General features: G+C 46.6%; 1 protein-coding gene across 1 annotated transcript; it reads right to left on the reverse strand.

The window, feature by feature from the left end:
* Window positions 1-253: 253 nt before the first annotated feature.
* Window positions 254-15,428, reverse strand: LOC137315148 (probable G-protein coupled receptor 139). The gene is made up of 4 exons (XM_067980041.1): window positions 15,291-15,428; window positions 14,712-14,871; window positions 3,719-3,838; window positions 254-1,152 (listed from the first exon to the last, which is right to left on the reverse strand). Exons 1-4 carry the CDS (start codon window positions 15,426-15,428, stop codon window positions 254-256), a joined length of 1,317 nt encoding a protein of 438 aa, XP_067836142.1.
* Window positions 15,429-23,683: the final 8,255 nt, after the last annotated feature.

Consider the following 23,683-nt stretch of genomic DNA (forward strand, 5'->3'; position numbering starts at 1 on the left):
ACATTTCATTTCTCCAATATGGTCAAACTTTTGGTGCGATCAGTCGCCACATATTATTTTACAACTGGTTCTTTCATGAGATATAAACTTTGAGAAACTCTGTAAAGTGAGTTGATAAATAGCCTCCGTTTATAAAGGTTTCAGTGATTGCAGAATAGACGGTGTTTCCAGCACCGCGGCCTGGTGGAGAGAGAATCAGACACCGTACGACACAGAACTGACTCTGCTCTTAGAAAGTCTTCAGATCCTCTCATTATTTAAGGAATTTCACAATGACAGTAAAGGGATATTTCACCACATTCTTCAACTGCTCTCTGAATTTAGTCTGTGTCACGGCATAAATACAAGTGTTTGTGCAGCAACTCAAGAGCTGGAGCATGAACCCCATTTCTTGTAGAACGTCAGGTAGAAATACAGAGCTAAACTCCAACCAGTACATCCGATTCCACATCGAATACACCATAAACAGGGCCCATAACAGGATAAAGTTCCCTGATATAACAAACAGTAAAATGATGGATTTCCTTCGGCTTTCCATCTCTGGGTCACTGGGGCTCTCCCCACTGCTGTGGCCCCGGAGTCTCCTGCGAGCTCTGTTGGCCTCGAAAATGTGTCTGACGGTGAAAACATTGAGCAGCAGAACCAGAATAAATGGGACACACGGGGTGAGGATATTATGGAGGAGTTCGAATACTCCCCATGGCCGGGAAAATACAATAGGTTCTCTTACAAGGCAAAACCAGGGCTGATTGACAAGTGGATACCAACCTGAAAACATAAAATACCAGGGAATACTCTTCAAACAGCTCAGCACAGTCACTGTTCCCAGAACCACAGACGCCGTCCTCTCGGAGCAATATTTAGTTTTCAGCTTCTGGCAACAAATGGCCACAAATCGATCAAAGGTGAAAGAGACGGTGAACCAGACAGAACAGTCAGTGGCTGCGAAAAGTAGGACGGCGTGGATATTACACACGTCAATGGACCGGAAGAATAGGAAATAACTGAAAAACAAAATCGGAATCTGCCTGAGGATCAGATCGGTGATAACGACCAGTAGATCCCCCGCTGCCATGGCAACCAGGTAGAGAGTGACACATTTGGAGAGTCCGCACTTTCCCCGAGACAAGATCACAATCGTCAATAAGTTCACTGGAAAAAAAGGAAAGAAGCAGAAAATTATACATCAGGCTGGATCCCCTGTAAATATTAGTACAATCACTGGATCACCTGTAAATATTAATACAATCTCTGGATCACCTGTAAATATTAGTACAATCTCTATCACCTGTAAATATTAGTACAATCTCTGGATCACCTGTAAATATTAGTACAATCTCTGGATCACCTGTAAATATTATTACAATCGCTACATCCCCTCTAAACATTAGTACAATCTCGGGATCCCCTGTAAATATCAGTACAATCACTGGATACCCTGTAAATATTAGTACAATCTCTGGATCCCCTGTAAATATTAGTACAATCTCTGGATCCCCTGTAAATATAAGTAAAATCTATGGATCCCCTGTCAAAATTGCTATAATCTCTGGATCCTCTGTAAATATTAGTATAATCTCTGGATCCCGTGTAAATATTAGTGCAATCTCTGGCTCCCCTGTAAATATTAGTACAATCTCTGGATCTTCTGTAAATATTAGTGTAATCTCTGGATCACCTGTCAATATTAGTACAATCTCTGGATCCCCTGAAAATATTAATGCAATCTCTGGCTCCCCTGTAAATATGAGTACAATCTCTGGATCCCCTGTAAATATTAGTACAATCTCTGGATCCTCTGTAAATATTAGTACAATCTCTGGATCCTCTGTAAATATTAGTACAATCTCTGGCTCCCCTGTAAATATTAGTGTAATCTCTGGATCCTCTGTAAATATTAGTGTAATCTCTGGATCACCTGTCAATATTAGTACAATCTCTGGATCCTCTGTAAATATTAGTACAATCTCTGGATCCCCTGAAAATATTAATGCAATCTCTGGCTCCCCTGTAAATATGAGTACAATCTCTGGATCCCCTGTAAATATGAGTACAATCTCTGGATCCTCTGTAAATATTAGTACAATCTCTGGATCCCCTGTAAATATTAGTACAATCTCTGGATCCCCTGTAAATATTAGTACAATCTCTGGATCCCCAGTAAATATTAGTACAATCACTGGATCACCTGCAAATACTAGTACAATCTCTGGATCACCTGCAAATATTAGGACAATCTGTGGCTCCCGTGTAAATATTCGTACAATCGCTACATCGCCTCTAAACATTAGTACAATCTCGGGATCCCCTGTAAATATCAGTACAATCACTGGATACCCTGTAAATATTAGTACAATCTCTGGATCCCCTGTAAATATTAGGACAATCTCTGGATCCCCTGTAAATATAAGTAAAATCTATGGATCCCCTGTCAAAATTGGTATAATCTCTGGATCCTCTGTAAATATTAGTATAATCTCTGGATCTTCTGCAAATATTAGTGCAATCTCTGGCTCCCCTGTAAATATTAGTACAATCTCTGGATCTTCTGTAAATATTAGTGTAATCTCTGGATCACCTGTCAATATTAGTACAATCTCTGGATCCCCTGAAAATATTAATGCAATCTCTGGCTCCCCTGTAAATATGAGTACAATCTCTGGATCCCCTGTAAATATTAGTACAATCTCTGGATCCTCTGTAAATATTAGTACAATCTCTGGATCCTCTGTAAATATTAGTACAATCTCTGGCTCCCCTGTAAATATTAGTGTAATCTCTGGATCCTCTGTAAATATTAGTGTAATCTCTGGATCACCTGTCAATATTAGTACAATCTCTGGATCCTCTGTAAATATTAGTACAATCTCTGGATCCCCTGAAAATATTAATGCAATCTCTGGCTCCCCTGTAAATATGAGTACAATCTCTGGATCCCCTGTAAATATTAGTACAATCTCTGGATCCTCTGCAAATATTAGTACAATCTCTGGATCCCCTGTAAATATTAGTACAATCTCTGGATCCCCTGTAGATATTAGTACAATCTCTGGATCCTCTGTAAATATTAGTACAATCTCTGGCTCCCCTGTAAATATTAGTACAATCTCTGGATCCTCTGTAAATATTAGTGTAATCTCTGGATCACCTGTCAATATTAGTACAATCTCTGGATCCTCTGTAAATATTAGTACTATCTCTGGATCCTCTGTAAATATTAGTACAATCTCTGGATCCCCTGAAAATATTAATGCAATCTCTGGCTCCCCTGTAAATATGAGTACAATCTCTGGATCCCCAGTAAATATGAGTACAATCTCTGGATCCCCTGTAAATATTAGTACAATCTCTGGATCCTCTGCAAATATTAGTACAATCTCTGGATCCTCTGTAAATATTAGTACAATCTCTGGATCCCCTGTAAATATTAGTACAATCTCTGGATCCCCTGTAAATATCAGTACAATCTCTGGATCCCCTGAAAATATTAATGCAATCTCTGGCTCCCCTGTAAATATGAGTACAATCTCTGGATCCCCAGTAAATATTAGTACAATCTCTGGATCCCCTGTAAATATTAGTACAATCTCTGGATCCTCTGTAAATATTAGTACAATCTCTGGGTCCCCTGTCAATACTAGTACAATCTCTGGATCGCATGTAAATATTACAACAATCTCTGGATCGCCTGTAAATGTGAGTACACTCTCTGGATCACCTGTAAATATTAGTACAATCTCTGGATCCTCTGTAAATATTAGTACAATCTCTGGATCCTCTGTAAATATTAGTACAATCTCTGGATCCTCTGTAAATATTAGTACAATCTCTGGGTCCCCTGTCAATAGCAGTACAATCTCTGGATCGCATGTAAATATTACAACAATCTCTGGATCGCCTGTAAATGTGAGTACACTCTCTGGATCCCCTGTAAATATTAGTACAATCTCTGGATCCTCTGTAAATATTAGTGTAATCTCTGGATCACCTGTCAATATTAGTACAATCTCTGGATCCTCTGTAAATATTAGTACAATCTCTGGATCCCCTGAAAATATTAGTACAATCTCTGGATCCTCTGTAAATATTAGTACAATCTCTGGATCCTCTGTAAATATTAGTACAATCTCTGGATCCCCTGTAAATATTAGTACAATCTCTGGATCCCCTGTAAATATCAGTACAATCTCTGGATCCCCTGTAAATATTAGTACAATCTCTGGATCCCCTGAAAATATTAATGCAATCTCTGGCTCCCCTGTAAATATTAGTGTAATCTCTGGATCACCTGTCAATATTAGTACAATCTCTGGATCCTCTGTAAATATTAGTACAATCTCTGGATCCCCTGAAAATATTAGTACAATCTCTGGATCCTCTGTAAATATTAGTACAATCTCTGGATCCTCTGTAAATATTAGTACAATCTCTGGATCCCCTGTAAATATTAGTACAATCTCTGGATCCCCTGTAAATATCAGTACAATCTCTGGATCCCCTGTAAATATTAGTACAATCTCTGGATCCCCTGAAAATATTAATGCAATCTCTGGCTCCCCTGTAAATATGAGTACAATCTCTGGATCCCCAGTAAATATTAGTACAATCTCTGGATCCCCAGTAAATATTAGTACAATCTCTGGATCCTCTGTAAATATTAGTACAATCTCTGGATCCTCTGTAAATATTAGTACAATCTCTAGATCGCATGTAAATATTACAACACTCTCTGGATCCCCTGTCAATATTAGTACAATCTCTGGATCCCCAGTAAATATTAGTACAATCTCTGGGTCCCCTGTCAATACGAGTACAATCTCTGGATCGCATGTAAATATTACAACAATCTCTGGATCGCCTGCAAATATTAGTACAATCTCTGGATCCCCTGTAAATATTAGTACAATCTCTGGATCACCTGTAAATATTAGTACAATCTCTGGATCACCTGCAAATATTAGGACAATCTGTGGCTCCCGTGTAAATATTAGTACAATCGCTACATCCCCTCTAAACATTAGTACAATCTCGGGATCCCCTGTAAATATCAGTACAATCTCTGGATCCCCTGAAAATATTAATGCAATCTCTGGATCCCCTGTAAATATTAGTACAGTCTCTGGCTCCCCTGTAAATATGAGTACAATCTCTGGATCCCCAGTAAATATTAGTACAATCTCTGGATCCCCAGTAAATATTAGTACAATCTCTGGGTCCCCTGTCAATACTAGTACAATCTCTGGATCGCATGTAAATATTACAACACTCTCTGGATCCCCTGTAAATATTAGTACAATCTCTGGATCCTCTAAATATTAGTACAATCTCTGGATCCCCTGTAAATATTTGTACAACCTCTGGGTTACCTGTAAATATTAATACAATCTCTGGATCCCTTGTAAATATTAGTTCAATCTCCGGGTCTCCTGTAAATAATAGTACAATCTCTGGATCCTCTCTAAATATTAGTACAGTCTCTGGCTCCCCTGGAATATTAGTACAATCACTGGATCCCCTGTAAATATTCGTACAATCTCTGGATCCCCTGTCAATATTAGTACAACCTCTGGGTTACCTGTAAATAGTAGTGCAATCTCTGGATCACCTGTAAATATTAGTGCAATCTCTGCATCCCCTGTCAATATTCGTGCAATCTATGGTTCCCCTGTAAATAGTAGTACAATCTCTGGATCCCCTGTAAAAATTCGTACAATCTCTGGATCCCCTGTAAATATTAGTACAATCTCTGGATCCCCTGTAAATATTTGTACAACCTCTGGGTTACCTGTAAATATTAATACAATCTCTGGATCCCCTGTATATATTTGTTCAATCTCTGCATCCCCTTTCAATATTCGTACAATCTCTGGATCCCCTGTAAATATTAGTAAAATCTCTGGATCCCCTGCAAATGTTTGAACAATCTCTGGATCACCTGTTTATATTTGTAAAATCTCTGGATGCCCTGTAACTATTTGTACAATCTCTGGATCCACTGTAAATATTCGCAAAAGCTGTGGATCACCTGTAAATATTTGTACAATTTCTGGATCCACTGTAAATATTTATACAATCTTTGGATCCCCTTTAAATATTAGTACAATCTCTGGATCCACTGTAAATATTAGTACAATCTGTGGATCAGCTGCAAATATTAGTACAATCTCTGGATCACCTGTAAATATTAGTACAACCTCTGGATCCACTGTAAAAATTAGTACAATCTCTGGATCCCCTGTAAATATTCGTACAATCTCTGGATCCCCTTTCAATATTAGTACAACCTCTGGGTTACCTGTAAATATTAGTACAATCACTGGACCTGTCTGCAAATATTAGTGCATTCTCTGGATACCCTGGAATATCAGTCCAATCACTGGATCCCCTATAAATGTTAATTCAATCTCTGGATCCCCTGTAAATATTTGTACAATCTCTGGATCCCCTTTAAATATTTGTACAATCTCTGGATCCCCTGTAACTATTAGTACAACCTCTAAATCCCCTTTAAATATTCGTACAATCTCTGGATCCCCTGTAAATATTCGTACAATCTCTAGATCCCCTGTAAATATTAGTATAATCTCTGGATCCCCTGTAAATATTAATGCAATCTCTGGATCTACTGTAAATATTAGTACAATCTATGAATCCCCTGAAAATATTAATTCAATCTCTGGCTCCCCTGTAAATATTAGTACAACCTCTGGCTCCTCTGTAAATATCAGTGTAATCTCTGGCTCCCCTGTCAATATTAGTACAATCTCTGGATCCTCTGTAAATATTAGTACAATCTCTGGATCCCCTGAAAATATTAATGCAATCTCTGGATCCCCTGTAAATATTAGTACAATCTCTGGCTCCCCTGTAAATATTAGTACAATCTCTGGATCCCCTGTAAATATATGTACAATATCTGGCTCCCCTGTAAATATTAGTACAATCTCTGGATCACCTGTAAATATTAGTAAAATCTCTGGATCCTCTGTAAATATTAGTACAATCCCTGGATCCCCTGAAAATATCAATGCAATATCTGGCTCCCCTGAAAATATTAGTACAATCTGTGGAACTCCTGTAAATATTGGTACAATCTCTGGATCCCCTGTAAATATTAGTACAATCTCTGGATCGCCTGTAAATATTAGTACAATCTCTGGATCCTCTGTAAATATCAATACAATCTCTGGATCCCCTGTAAATATTAATACAATCTCTGGATCCTCTGTAAATATTAGTACAATCTCTGGCTCCCCTGAAAATATTAATGCAATCTCTGGCTCCCCTGTAAATATTAATACAATCTCTGGATCCCCTGTAAATATTAGTAGAATCTATGGATCCTCTTTAAATATTAGTACAATCTCTGGATCCCCTGAAAATATGAGTACAATCACTGGCTCCCCTGTAAATATTAGTACAATCTCTGGATCCTCTGTAAATATTAGTGTAATCTCTGGATCCCCTATAAATATTTGTACAATCTCTGGCTCCCCTGTAAATATTTGTACAATCTCTGGATCACCTGTAAATATTAGTACAATCTCTGGATCCTCTCTAAATATTAGTACAATCTCTGGATCCCCTGAAAATATGAAGACAGTCCAGAATGTCACCCGAGCACAACGCAACGCCATCAACGCTCTCAAGACCAACCGCAACATCGTCATCAAACCAGCGGACAAAGGAGGAGCCATAGTCATACAGAACAGAAAGGACTATTGCAAAGAAGCATACCGACAACTGGACAACCAGGAACACTACAGACGGTTACCCGCAGATCCGACCAAAGAACACACCCACCAGCTCAACAAACTGATCAAGACCTTCGATCCAGACCTTCAAAGCATCCTACGCGCTCTCATCCCACGTTCTCCCCGCGTGGGAGACTTCTACTGCCTCCCAAAGATACACAAAGCCAACACACCCGGACGTCCCATCGTATCAGGCAACGGAACCCTGTGTGAGAACCTCTCTGGATACATCGAGGGCATCCTGAAACCCATCGTACAGGGAACCCCCAGCTTCTGTCACGACACTACAGACTTCCTACAAAAACTCAGTACCCACGGACCAGTTGAACCAGGAACACTTCTCACCACGATGGACGTCTCGGCACTCTACACCAGTATCCCCCACGATGACGGCATCGCTGCGACAGCATCAATACTCAACACCAACAACAGCCAATCTCCAGACGCCATCCTACAACTCATCCGCTTCATCCTGGATCACAATGTCTTCACCTTCGACAACCAGTTCTTTACCCAAACACACGGAACAGCCATGGGGACCAAATTCGCACCCCAATACGCCAACATTTTCATGCACAAGTTCGAGCACGACTTCTTCACTGCACAGGACCTCCAACCAACGCTATACACCAGATACATCGACGACATTTTCTTTCTATGGACCCACGGCGAAGAATCACTAAAGAGACGACACGATAACATTAACAAGTTCCATCCCACCATCAAGCTCACCATGGACTACTCCTCAGAATCAGTTTCTTTCTTGGACACACGAATCTCCATCAAAGACGGGCATCTCAGCACCTCACTCTACCGCAAGCCCACGGACAACCTCACAATGCTCCACTTTTTCAGCTTCCACCCTAACCACGTCAAAGAGGCTATCCCCTTTGGACAGGCCCTGCGAATACACAGGGTCTGCTCAGACGAGGAGGAACGTGATGGACACCTACAGACGCTGAAAGACGCCCTAGTATGATCGGGATATGACGCTCGACTCATCGATCGACAGTTCCGATGGGCCACAGCGAAAAATCGCACAGACCTCCTCAGAAGACTACTACGGGACGCAACCAACAGAGTACCCTTCGTCGTCCAGTACTTCCCCGGAGCGGAGAAACTACGCCATGTTCTCCGCAGCCTTCAACATGTCATCAATGACGACGAACACCTCGCTATGGCCATCCCCACACCTCCACTACTCGCCTTTAAACAGCCACCCAACCTCAAACAGACCATCGTTCACAGCAAATTACCCAGCTTTCAGGAGAACAGCGTCCACGACACCACACAACCCTGCCACGGTAACCTCTGCAAGACATGCCAGATCATCGACACAGATACCACCATCACACGAGAGAACACCACCCACCAGGTACATGGTTCATACTCCTGTGACTCGGCCAACGTTGTCCACCTCATACGTTGCAGGAAAGGATGCCCCGGAGCATGGTACATTGGCGAGACCATGCAGACGCTGCGACAACGGATGAACGGACACCGCGCAACATTCGCCAGACAGAAGGGTTCCCTCCCAGTCGGGGAACACTTCAGCAGTCAGGGACATTCAGCCACCGACCTTTGGGTAAGCATACTCCAAGGCGGCCTTCGAGACACTCGACAACGCAAAATCGTCGAGCAGAAATTGATAGCCAAGTTCCGCACCCATGAGGACGGCCTCAACCGGGATCTTGGGTTCATGTCACGCTACACGTAACCCCACCAGCGAACAAATGTTATGGGCCCGATTTTAGCAGCAGGTTTCGTGTGCGTTTCCGGCGGGGTTGCCTCGAAAATCGCGATATCCAGGTGCGTGACCGGATCGCGCCTCGATCCCGGCCACTTCCGGGTTCCGCGCTGACGTGCGGGGGTCCGTGCGCAGCCCCCGCTGGTGGGAATCCCGCAGGCAATTAAAGCCAGCGGGATGCCACTTGAGTGTATTTACGTTGCTTGTTCAGGTCATTAAATGACCTGATTCAGCTGTCTTATTAGGAAGTGTGAGATTTTACCTTCAACTCAGAGGGCTCGATTTTAGGGTCGGGTTTCCAGCGGGGGGGCCCTGAAAATTCCGATATGAGGTCACGTGACCGGATCGCGCCGCGATCCCGACCACTTCCGGGTTCCCCGATGACGTGCGGGGCTGCGTGCGTGGCCCCCGCTGGTGGGAATCCCGCAGGCAATTAAAGCCAGCGGGGTTCCACTTGAGAGTACTTACCTTGCTTGTTGAGATCAGTTAATGAGCTGAATCAGCTGTCAAAAGAGGAAGTGTGGGATTTCACCTGCATCGCAGCGTGTTTCCCACACTGGGGGAAACAGTCTCTCTCCAACCAGGCGTGTTGCAGCCTGCAGCCTGTGGCAGGTGCCAAGGTGCACCCCACGGGGGAGAGCCCTCACCCACGCAGGAGGCCACCACGTCACATAGGGCAACCCCTGCCCCCCACCACCCCCCGCCAAGCCAGAGGACAGACCGACACGAAACTGAAGCCCCAGTCCGAGGAACCACCCACCTACCCTGCACAACCCCTCAGACCAACAACGGCCAGATGGGTGGTGCGTGGACACCCTCGGAGGACGAACAGCATGACCAGCCCCAGCAGCCTCGCAGTCCACGCCGTCCGCCGCAGAGACGTGGAGCCCCCCAACACGAGGTTGTTGCACGCCCACCTGCACAGCAGGAGGGAGGGCTACCGCAGAGAGAGACGCATCGCAGAGGGCACTACCCTCGCCACATGGTCCACAGACCGAGGCGAAGCTCCCCGGACCTCTCCGAGCAGCAGTGCACACGGAGGCGCAGATTCGCTCGACATGTAGTCATGGAGATCTGCAGGCTCTTTCATGCCGAGCTGCTCCTGCCTGGCCCCAGCAACAAGTGCTTACCTGTCGCTGCCAAAGTCACCACTGCCCTCCACAACTTCTCCTCCGCATCCTTCCAGGGTGCAGCCGGCTACACCGCCGATGTCTCTCAGTGGTCTGCGCGGAAGAGCCCTGCAAATACACCTGCACCTACTCTGCAGTAACACGATGGGTGGCATCAGTGGTGGGTCCTCATAGTGATACCCAGGAGCGGGCATTATTGGACACAACAGACAGTATTCGCGGAGACATGGCAGTGGTGGTGCCAATATAATGTGTGCTGTTTGTTGCTCTGAAATTCAATATGGGTACCACCAATGGCAAACCCTCCGACACCCTTGTGCATCCCCTTCATGCTCACGAAACATTTGCCTTACGCTGCCTACTGCACATATGTGATGCATGCCCTGTGGCTGCAGCACAGGTGGTGGCAGGTTGAGTGAGGCTGGCCGTGAGGGAGATGCACGAGAGGGTGAGTATGGGATAGAACCATGAGATTGTATGAGGATTGGGTCGCGTGTTAGTGGCAGGATGAGTACTGGCGAGGTGAGTAGGTGGAGGTAAGATGAGGATGGGGTTTGAGTGGGCATGAAGGGTGATGTGACAGAGTAGTGTTGGCGGTGCCGAAGGAGATGTGGGGTTGGGGCAGTGTTGTGGCAGATGGAGTGTAGGGGAAAGACTTCGTGTTCTCACTGTGGCTGACCTACTGAGGTCATTGCAGCGCCTCCTGCACTGTATGCAGGTGGGCGATATGTTGGTTGCGCAGGTGACCCCCTCTGCCACCTCGAGCCAGGCCTTCTTGGTGGCAGAGGCTGTCCGCTTCCTCCCCCCCGCCGGGTGGAAGATCTCTGTCTTCGCCCTCCTCCTCACCCCATCTGATGATACCTGGGGTGAGGCATCATTAAACTGGGAGCAGCCTTCCCCCTGGGCTGCTCCATGCTGAAATTTGTTCCATTGGTTGCAGCATCTGTCAGTGGAGGACTGCCCCTTTAACTAGAGAGCCTCCAGCTGACAGATCGTACTGCACATGCGCAGCCCGCCCGACGCGCAGACCAGCGGCGCGGACCCCGGAGTAGCAGGTAATTGATTCCTATTAGTGTGTTGCCTGCTACGATCGCGCGGGCAACCCACTAATTTCACCGAGCGTGTTGACCACGCTCCCGAAACCCAACCCGCCGGAAACCTGCAGGCCTGGTAAAATCGAGCCCAGACTGTTTCACCTACTGGGGGAAACAGTCTCACTCCAAACGGACGTGTTGCAGCCAGCAGCCTGTGGCAGCTGCCAAGGTGCACTCCACAGCGGGGGGGGGAGACCCCTCACCAACACAGGAGGCCACCCCGTCACATAGGGCAACGCCTGCCCTCCACCACCCCCCTCCAAGCCAGAAGAAACCCCGACGTGGAACCGCAGCCCCAGTGCGAGGAAACACCTACCTACCGTGCACAACCCCTCAGACCAACACCTGACAGATGGGGGCCGCCTCGACATCCTCGGAGGACGAACAGCATCATCAGCCCCAGCAGCCTCGCAGTCCACGCCGTCCGCCTCAGAGACGTGGAGCCCCCCAACACGGTGCTGCGGCACACCCACCTGCACAGCAGGAGGGAGGGCAACCGCAGAGAGAGCTGCATCGCAGGAGGCACTACCCTCCGCAAAGGGTCTACAGACCGAGGACCAGCTTCATGGACCTCTCCGAGGAGCAGTGCATACGGAGGCTCAGAGTCAATCGGCAGGTAGTCGCCGACATCTGCAGCCTCCTTAATGACGAGCTGCTCCCGGATGGACCAAGCAGCATCTTCCTACCCGTCGCCGTCAAAGCCACCACTGCCCTCAACTTCTTCGCATCCGGATCCTTCCAGGGTGCCACCGGGGACATCACCGGGGTCTGCCAGTCGTCTGCACACAAGTGCATAAGGCAGGTCACCGATGGTTTGTTCCACAGGGCCTCGCACTACATCAACTTCGCCATGGACGAGCGCAGCCAGATGTAGAGGGCGGTTGGATTCCATGCCATGGCTGGCTTCCCACGGGTGCAGGGTGTAATCGACTGCACCCACATCGCAATACGGGCACCTCCGCATGAGCCAGGGCTGTTCATCAACAGGAAGGGGTATCACTCCATGAACGCCCAGCTCATCTGTGACCACCGCCAGAGATTCCTACACGTGTGCGCCAGATACCCCGGCAGCTGCCACGATGCCTTCATCCTCAGGGAGTCCACCGTCCCGCCCCTCTTCCACGCACCCAACACCGGCAACGGCTGGCTCCTCGGCGACAAGGGGTATCCCCTGCACACGTGGCTCATAACACCTCTGAGGAACCCCATCACCGAGCCGCAGCGTCGATATAATGACAGCCACATTGCTACCAGGTCTACAATTGAGCAGACCATAGGGCTGCTCAAGATGCGCTTCAGGTGCCTCGATCGTTCTGGAGGAGCGCTCCAATACACGCCATTCAGAGTGGGACGAATCATAGTTGTCTGCTGTGCCCTGCACAACATGGCCCAACAGAGAGGGGTGCCGCTGGAGGAGGCCCCATCCACACCCGCCACCCACATTGAGGACGACGATGAGGAGGAGGAGGAAGAGGACGCGCCAGAGGATGATGTACGACCCGTGCGCCGAACACCGGCTCACCGTGATGCTCGCCAGGCCAGGGAGGCACTCATATGTCAACGGTTCTCCTAGAGTCAGGCAGTCTGAGGCGCTCACATCTCATCACCTGCACATACGAGGGGCCATACCAGCCCCCTCCACAGAAGAGTGTTGCCAGTACTCCTGCACCCACAGTAGTGTGCCCAATAGGCGGCAGCAGGTGTTTGTCGTCATGATGGGCCGCACGGAACGCACCTATTGCACAGGCCGCAGAAGAATGGACGAGAGGTGGCAGGAGTGGTGAGAACGATTGTGTTTAATATGTACATGGTGAACGACTATAAACAAAAGGTGTACAAATGAACAGACACCCTGGTGCATTCCCTTTGTGCTTATAACGCCCTTGGCTTTCGTTTACGGGAACCCCTACGTGGTGCTACCCCTGTGGCTCCAGCAGAGGTAGTGGCAGGTTGCTCCTGTTCTTGCCCTGACCGGGTAGATGCTTTGGGCCGACGGCCCCTGGGTTTCGGTGCCCGTGAGGGCACCTCCACAGACTGCTCCTCCTGCACCTGTGCAGGGGCAGACTCGGCCACCTGGAGAGGAGGCACCATTGCGGGTACTGGTTGAGAGGGGGGCAGCGGGTGGGACGTGGGGGCACCTTGAGTAGCGTCCCCGCTTCCATGTCCCCGTTCACCATCATCCCTCTCGTGGCCTCGGCCCACATCACCCCTTCCACCCTGCTGGACGACAGTTTGGATGGCATGTGTGAGGCCTTGCAAGGCCACCCCTAGTGTATCCGTCAGCCTGTTTATGGCGGCGGAATGTTGCTCACCCTGAATCCGTACAGCCATTGTCAGGGCCTGCATGGACTCGATGTGGAGCAGTGCGTGACGCTCGAGGGAGGCTAGCCTGTCCTCCACCGCAGACGTTCCCGCACCTACCCGCGACACTATGTCGCCGATACCCTCCTGCGCCTGCGCCACCAATGCCCGCGTGCAGGAGTTGGACTCCTCCATCACCTGCGCGATTGTGGACAATGCGCGTGGCACCTCTCCCAGTACCTCGGCAATGCGCTGATGCCCCTCGACGACTCTCCTTTTGACTGGTGGCCCCCGGGGTTCAGCATCTGGGTCCGGCTGAGCAGAGCCTGGAGATGAGTGCTCCCACCGACGCGGACCCTCCGCGGCTGCCCCTGCCACCAGGGTCTGCTCATGCTCACACGTGCGCGGTGACTCACCATGTGCAACCCCAACTATTTGGCGAGGGGGACCCACCGAGGTGTGTGTCTCTGCGCTGGCGGATGGTTGGCTCATATGTGACGATGCACCCTCAGAGACCGGCATGTCCTCTGAGGAATCGCCCTCCTCACACACAGCGCTCGCAGACGGCCCTGCAAGAGAACAGAGGGCACTGTGAGGCATGTGCACAAACGTTGCGGTGCGCCAGATGCCAGGTGATGATAAGGTCATTCGCGATCATGAGTGCTGAGTGTCAGTTTTCCCTTACCGGCCGTTTCTGCAGCGCCAGACTCGCCATCCGCCACGGAGAGGCAATGTTGCGTTCCGCTGATGTCGAGCGCCTCCACCTCTGCATCCGTAAGTTCCAGCACGTGCGGCGGGCCCCCTCCGGTGCGGGCCCTTTCTCGCGCGTTCTTGCATCTCTTCTCCTGTCAAGGCAAAACACAGATGCGTGAGTGAGTGCAGATTGCATAGTGAGACGCCTCAGGCATCGGTGTGGGTGGGTTGAGCGTGGGGCAGATGGATGGGAGGATGCGTGTGCCACATGCCCATCCCATTGCATGGGGATTGGGGTGTGTGGTAGTGTTTGAGTGGGGACAGGGAAGGTGGGTACTTGCGGGCACGGCGAGGATGGTGAGTGGCTGTGAGGATTGCTGCGGGAGGGCTGTGGTGGCTGTGCAGAAGGGGTTGTGATGTGTTTGGCGTGATGTTGGAGACGGGTTGTGGGAGGGTGCGTTGATGTACTCACCTTGCCGGACCTAGTGAGGTCATTGAATCGCTTTCGGCACTGCTCCCATGTCCTGGTGGTGTTGGACATGCTGATCTCGGCCGCCACCTCTGCCTATGCCTTCCTGGTGACGGAGCCAGGGCACTTGCGTCCGTCCGTCGGGAACAGCGTGTCCCTCCTCCTCCTCGCACCCTCCAGAAGCAGCTGCAGCACGAAGTCGGAGAACCGTGGCGCAGCCTTGCCCCTGGGGTGCGCCATGCTGTGATGCCTCTTGCTTGAAGCAGGAGGGGCTTTGGGGGACTGCCCCTTTAAATGGAGCTCCACCATCGCGATAACGTTAATGCGCATGCGCAGCCCGCCGGCGCGCAGCTGGGGAGCGGAGAACCCGTAACCACGGCTGAATGGAATCAATTATCCCGCGATTGCGCGGGGGGCGCACTCATTTAGCCGTCCGCGTTTTCCACGCTCCCGAAGGACCACCCGCTGGGAACCCGCAGGCCTGCTAAAATCGGGCCCCATTTGTTCTCTGGTGGGGTTACGTGTAGCGTGACATGAACCCAAGATCCCGGTTGAGGTCGTCCTCATGGGTGCGGAACTTGGCTATCAATTTCTGCTCGACGATTTTGCGTTGTCGAGTGTCTCGAAGGCCGCCTTGTGTAGGGGGTGGTGGTGTGTGTCAGCTTCACCTCTGACTTCTGATCGGTCCGAATCGCTCCCACTCCCTGGGTTCTAGACCTTGGACTTATTTGGGGGTTGTGACAAAGTGCAGCAGACAACTGATTTTGGTGCAAGAAACTTTGACCTTTATTCAAGAGAGGAAATACAACACAACAATCTTAACGCTCTAATAAAATGGGGAACACTTCAGTACACGCGAGGGAAATTACAGTCGGAGGGATACCTCACCCCTCCCAATCCCACTGTACTAGCTAGGTTGGACTCTAAAGGACCAGGGATAATGCTCACCAAACGAAACCTTGACAGTAATTCACCCAGAGGTAAGTCAGAAAATAGATTGTAGAGTGGAAACTTTGCGGATCTTCGGTTTTCTCCCGAGTTGGTTTTCTTTGGTCGCGGTGGCTCAATATTACCTGGTTGGTTGGTGGTAATATTCGGTTGGTTGTTTCGTAAGGCCCTTGTTGCCGCGAGGTGTCTGATGGTCAATGGGACTGTTGCTCTGGTTTCTTCTTGTGTGTCGGCCTGCTTCTAGAGCTGCTGTCCTTCCCTGTCAAACTGCTCTCCTTGTTGTCTGCTGGAAACTGCTCTTCTTTCCAGACACAGGTAGAACCAAGACAAGCAGCCCACCACAGCCAGCAAGCCAGAGAGAGAGAGAGCTTTCGCCTTGAGGCTGTCTCTCTTACAATGGTCTGTTTAAAACAGTTCTTACAAAGTTCTTTGATGGCCTTTTGATGGTCCCAATCATATTGCAAATTGCTTCTCCCAATGTGTCATTGTTTTAATTCTGATTTAGAGCTTATCACATAAGGCTTCCTTTTGTATCCAACGTCCTAGGTGTTGATGGTTTTTGCTTTAAACAAAGGCATGGCCCCACCATGTCTGGAAAAAGTTGCCTCTTTCAATGGGAGTGATTGTCGACCCCCTGCGGTCGGTTTTGCATTAAAACAGAGACATGTCTGAAGCAGTAATTCTCCCACCTTCCATGTGTGGGTTGTGGATTCGTCTGGTGACCTCTCAACTATCCTTCCATTTTAGGATTATAGTCAATGGCCAAAGTTTTCCCATACTCAGGGAAAAGGTGAATTTCTTTCGGGTTTTTCTCTGAGTTTTTGGGGGATCTGTGAATTTTGAGAATCTTACACTTGGAGTACGCTTACCAACTCTCAACCTGTACTCAGGACACAGCAGACCAGCGACGAGATACCGCCAAACAGACGAGGCTGCCTACATGAAAACCAAGAGCAGGAAGCTTGAGAAACTCGGCATCACCACCAGCATCGACCAAGCTTCCCCAGGTACCACGGTTGCAACCACAGGGAAGTCTATCGTCAATTTGTCCGACCACACCCTTCAACCAGACGAAATCGAAGTTCTCAGCCGAGGGCTCAATTTCTGCCCCACTACCAAAATGGACCCCATTAGTCTCGCGGCGGACACAGAGGAATTCATCAGGAGAATGAGGCTCCAGGAATTCTTCCACAAACCCCAAAATTCCAGCAGCGAACCCAATGAGACAATCAACGATCCGGAACAGCAGACAGAGGGATCCGCGGTACAGCAACCGAAGAGGAAAGAGTCAAACTGGACTCCGGAGGGTCACTGCCCTCAGCTTGACATGCATGCTCAAGCTGTCAGGAAATGCGTCAATGCCAGATTCATCAGGCGCACTCAGAAGACAGTCCAGAATGTCACCCGAGCACAACGCAACGCCATCAACGCTCTCAAGACCAACCGCAACATCGTCATCAAACCAGCGGACAAAGGAGGAGCCATAGTCGTACAGAACAGAACGGACGATTGCAAAGAAGCATACCGACAACTGGACAACCAGGAACACTACAGACGGTTACCCGCAGATCCGACCAAAGAACACACCCACCAGCTCAACAAACTGATCAAGACCTGCGATCCAGACCTTCAAAGCATCCTACGCGCTCTCATCCCACGTTCTCCCCGCGTGGGAGACTTCTACTGCCTCCCAAAGATACACAAAGCCAACACACCCGGACGTCCCATCGTATCAGGCAACGGAACCCTGTGTGAGAACCTCTCTGGATACATCGAGGGCATCCTGAAACCCATCGTACAGGGAACCCCCAGCTTCTGTCACGACACTACAGACTTCCTACAAAAACTCAGTACCCACGGACCAGTTGAACCAGGAACACTTCTCACCACGATGGACGTCTCGGCACTCTACACCAGTATCCCCCACGATGACGGCATCGCTGCGACAGCATCAATACTCAACACCAACAACAGCCAATCTCCAGACGCCATCCTACAACTCATCCGCTTCATCCTGGATCACAATGTCTTCACCTTCGACAACCAGTTCTTTACCCAAACACACGGAACAGCCATGGGGACCAAATTCGCACCCCAATACGCCAACATTTTCATGCACAAGTTCGAGCAGGACTTCCTCACTGCACAGGACCTCCAACCAACGCGAAACACCAGATACATCGACGACATTTTCTTTCTGTGGACCCACGGCGAAGAATCACTAAAGAGACGACACGATAACATCAACAAGTTCCATCCCACCATCGAGCTCACCATGGACTACTCCTCAGAATCAGTTTCTTTCTTGGACACACGAATCTCCATCAAAGACGGGCACCTCAGCACCTCACTCTACCGCAAGCCCACGGACAACCTCACGATGCTCCACTTTTCCAGCTTCCACCCCAACCACGTCAAAGAGGCCATCCCCTATGGACAGGCCCCACGAATACACAGGATCTGCTCAGACGAAGAGGAACACGACGGACACCTACAGACGCTGAAAGACGCCCTCGTAAGAACGGGATATGACGCTCGACTTGTCGATCGACAGTTCCGACGGGCCACAGCGAAGAATCGCACAGACCTCCTCAGACGACAAACACAGGACGCAACCAACAGAGTACCCTTCGTCGTCCAGTACTTCCCCGGAGCAGAGCGGAAACTACACCATGTTCTCCGCAGCCTTCAACATGTCATCGATGACGACGAACACCTCGCTAAGGCCATCCCCACGCCTCCACGACTCGCCTTGAAACAGCCACCCAACCTCAAACAGACCATCGTTCACAGCAAATTACCCAGTTTTCAGGAGAACAGCGTCCACGACACCACACAACCCTGCCACGGCAACCTCTGCAAGACATGCCAGATCATCGACACGGATACCACCATCACACGAGAGGACACCACCCACCAGGTGCATGGTTCATACTCCTGTGACTCGGCCAACGTTGTCGACCTCATACGTTGCAGGAAAGGATGCCCCGGAGCATGGTACATTGGCGAGACCATGCAGACGCTGCGACAACGGATGAACGGACACCGCGCAACAATCGCCAGACAGGAGGGTTCCCTCCCAGTCGGGGAACAATTAGTATAATGTCTGAATCCTCTGCAAATATTAGTGCAATCTCTGGATCTCCTGCAAATATAAGTAAAATCTCTGGATCCTCTGTAAATATTGGTGCAATCTCTGGCTCCCCTGTAAATATTAGTACAATCTCTGGCTCCCCTGTAAATAGTAGTACAATCTCTGGATCCCCTGTAAATATTAGTACAATCTCTGGATCCCCTGTAAATATTAGTACAATATCTGGCTCCCCTGTCAATATTAATACAATCTCTGGCTCCCCTGTAAATAGTAGTACAATCTCTGGATCCCCTGTAAATATTAGTACAATCTCTGGATCCCCTGTAAATATTAGTACAATATCTGGCTCCCCTGTCAATATTAATACAATCTCTGGCTCCCCTGTAAATAGTAGTACAATCTCTGGATCCCCTGTAAATATTAGTACAATATCTGGCTCCCCTGTCAATATTAATACAATCTCTGGATCCCCTGTAAATATTAGTACAATCTCTGGATCCCCTGTAAATATTATACAATCTCTGGATCCTCTGTAAATATTAGTACAATCTCTGGATCCCCTGTAAATATTAGTACAATCTCTGGATCCCCTGTAAATATTAGTACAATCTCTGGATCCCCTGTAAATATTAGTACAATCTCTGGATCCCCTGTAAATATTAGTACAGTCTCTGGATCCCCTGTAAATATTAGTACAATCTCTGGATCCCCTGTAAATATTAGTACAATCTCTCGATCCCCTTTAAATATTAGTACAATCTCTGGATCCCCTGTAAATATTATACAATCTCTGGATCCTCTGTAAATATTAGTACAATCTCTGGATCCCCTGTAAATATTAGTACAATCTCTGGATCCCCTGTAAATATTAGTACAATCTCTGGATCCCCTGTAAATGTTAGTACAATCTCTGGATCCCCTGTAAATATTAGTACAATCTCTGGATCCCCTGTCAATATTAGTACAATCTCTAGATCCCCTGTAAATATTAGTACAATCTCTCGATCCCCTTTAAATATTAGTACAATCTCTGGATCCCCTGTAAATATTAGTACAATCTCTCGATCCCCTTTAAATATTAGTACAATCTCTAGATCCCCTGTAAATATTAGTACAATCTCTAGATCCCCTGTAAATATTAGTACAATCCCTGGATCCCCTCAAAATATTAGTACAATCTCTAGATCCCCTGTAAATATTAGTACAATCCCTGGATCCCCTCAAAATATTAGTACAATCTCTGGATCACCTGTAAATATTAGTGCAATCTCTGGATCCACTGTAAATATTAGTACAATCTCTGGATCCCCTGTAAATATTAGTACAATCTCTGGATCACCTGTAAATATTAGTGCAATCTCTGGATCCACTGTAAATATTAGTGCAATCTCTGGATCCACTGTAAATATTAGTACAATCTCTCGATCCCCTTTAAATATTAGTACAATCTCTAGATCCCCTGTAAATATTAGTACAATCTCGAGATCCCCTGTAAATATTAGTACAATCCCTGGATCCCCTCAAAATATTAGTACAATCTCTAGATCCCCTGTAAATATTAGTACAATCCCTGGATCCCCTCAAAATATTAGTACAATCTCTGGATCACCTGTAAATATTAGTGCAATCTCTGGATCCACTGTAAATATTAGTACAATCTCTGGATCCCCTGTAAATATTAGTGCAATCTCTGGATCCACTGTAAATATTAGTACAATCTCTGGATCCCCTGTAAATATTAATACAATCTCTCGATCCACTGTAAATATTAGTACAATCTCTGGATCCCCTGTAATTTTTAGTACAATCTCTCGATCCCCTGTAATTTTTAGTACAATCTCTGGATCCCCTGTAAATATTAGTACAATCTCTCGATCCACTGTAAATATTAGTACAATCTCTGGATCCCCTGTAAATATTATTACAATATCTGGATCCTTTGTAAATATTAGTACAATCTCTGGGTCCCCTACAAATATGAGTGCAATCTCTGGATCCTTTGTAAATATGAGTACAATCTCTGGATCCCCTGTGAATATTAATACATTCTCTTGTTCCCCTGTAAATATTAGGACAATCTCTGGATCAGCTGTAAATATTAGTACAATCTCTGGATCCCCTTTAAATATTAGTACAATCTCTGGATCAGCTGTAAATATTAGTACAATCTCTGGATCCCCTGTAAATATTATTTCAATCTCTGGATCCCCTGTAAATATTAATACAATCTCTGGATCCCGTGTAAATATGAGTGCAATCTCTGGATCCTTTGTAAATATGAGTACAATCTCTGGATCCCCTGTGAATATTAATACATTCTCTTGTTCCCCTGTAAATATTAGGACAATCTCTCGATCCACTGTAAATATTAGTACAATCTCTGGATCCCCTGTAAATATTAATGCAATCTCTCGATCCACTGTAAATATTAGTACAATCTCTGGATCCCCTGTAAATATTAGTACAATCTCTAGATCCACTGTAAACATTAGTACAATCTCTGGATTCCCTGTAAATATTAATACAATCTCTCGATCCACTGTAAATATTAGTACAATCTCTGGATCCCCTGTAAATATTAGTACAATCTCTCGATCCCCTTTAAATATTAGTACAATCTCTGGATCCCCTGTAAATATTAATGCAATCTCTAGATCCACTGTAAATATTAGTACAATCTCTGGATCCCCTGTAAATATTAGTACAATCTCTAGATCCACTGTAAACATTCGTACAATCTCTGGATCCCCTGTAAATATTAATACAATCTCTCGATCCACTGTAAATATTAGTACAATCTCTGGATCCCCTGTAAATGTTAGTACAATCTCTCGATCCACTGTAAATATTAGTACAATCTCTGGATCCCCTGTAATTTTTAGTACAATCTCTCGATCCCCTGTAATTTTTAGTACAATCTCTGGATCCCCTGTAAATATTAGTACAATATCTGGATCCCGTGCAAATATTAATACAATCTCTGGATCACCTGTAAATATTAATACAATCTCTGGATCACCTGTAAATATTAGTACAATCTCTCGATCCACTGTAAATATTAGTACAATCTCTGGATCCCCTGTAAATATTAATACAATCTCTTGATCCACTGTAAATATTAGTACAATCTCTCGATCCCCTGTAATTTTTAGTACAATCTCTGGATCCCCTGTAAATATTAGTACAATCTCTCGATCCACTGTAAATATTATTGCAATCTCTGGATCACCTGTAAATATTATTACAATATCTGGATCACCTGTAAATATTAGTACAATCTCTGGATCACCTGTAAATATTAGTACAATCTCTGGATCCCCTGTAAATATTAGTACAATCTCTGGATCACCTGTAAATATTAGTACAATCTCTGGATCCCCTGTAAATATTAGTACAATCTCTGGATCCCCTGTAAATATTAGTACAATCTCTGGATCACCTGTAAATATTAATACAATCTGTGGATCACCTGTAAATATTGGTACAATCTCTGGATCCCCTGTAAATAGTAGTACAATCTCTTGATCCCCTCTAAATATTAGTGCAATCTCTGGATCACCTGTAAATATTGGTACAATCTCTGGATCCCCTGTAAATATTAGTACAATCTCTGGATCCCCTCTAAATATTAGTGCAATCTCTGGATCCCCTGTAAATATTAATACAATCTCTGGATCACCTGTAAATATTAGTACAATATCTGGATCACCTGTAAATATTAGTACAATCTCTGGATCCCCTGTAAATATTAGTACAATATCTGGATCCCCTGTAAATATTAATACAATCTCTGGATCACCTGTAAATATTAGTACAATCTCTGGATCACCTGTAAATATCAGTAGAATCTCTGGATCCCCTGTAAATATTAGTACAATCTCTGGATCCCCTGTAAATATTAGTACAATATCTGGATCCCCTGTAAATATTAATACAATCTCTGGATCACCTGTAAATATTAGTACAATCTCTGGATCACCTGTAAATATTAGTACAATCTCTCGATCCCCTGTAAATATCAGTAGAATCTCTGGATCCCCTGTAAATATTATTACAATCTCTGGATTACCTGTAAATATTATTACAATCTCTGGATCCCCTGTAAATATGAGTACAATCTCTGGATCTCTCTGTGAACATTGGTACCGTCTCTGGAACTCCTCCAAATATTAAATCTCACACCCTGAAGATTCCCATGAATATATTTTTACCATCCCCGTTCCCCCTATAATTATATCTCCCATCCCGGGGATCCCCTCTAATTTTTAAGCTGGATATCGAGGCTTACAATCAACTCGAACAGCAGCGAGTGTGGGTCACGAAATAACCAGGGCAGTAATGCACTGAAATATGGTGTGAAGAATTAATAACTGGATAGAGAGACTTCCCAGTATCTCCAACAGAGGCAAGTGTGGGACCTTTAAATGACAAGAATAATAATCCATTGAAATAT

The sequence above is a fragment of the Heptranchias perlo genome, unplaced genomic scaffold (assembly GCF_035084215.1).
Source record: "Heptranchias perlo isolate sHepPer1 unplaced genomic scaffold, sHepPer1.hap1 HAP1_SCAFFOLD_539, whole genome shotgun sequence".
Lineage (NCBI taxonomy): Eukaryota > Metazoa > Chordata > Chondrichthyes > Hexanchiformes > Hexanchidae > Heptranchias > Heptranchias perlo.

What these genes read in the sequence shown, in the direction of transcription:
- LOC137315148 (XM_067980041.1), bottom strand. Translation starts at nt 15,428, where the DNA reads ATGGCGCACCCCAGGGGCAAGGCTGCGCCACGGTTCTCCGACTTCGTG. An exon ending in CTGGCTCCGTCACCAGGAAG is followed by an intron (nt 14,872 to 15,290) that starts GCATAGGCAGAG and finishes TTGCCTTGACAG; the next exon opens with GAGAAGAGATGCAAGAACGC. An exon ending in TGGCGCTGCAGAAACGGCCG is followed by an intron (nt 3,839 to 14,711) that starts GTAAGGGAAAAC and finishes TGCTATTGACAG; the next exon opens with GGGACCCAGAGATTGTACTA.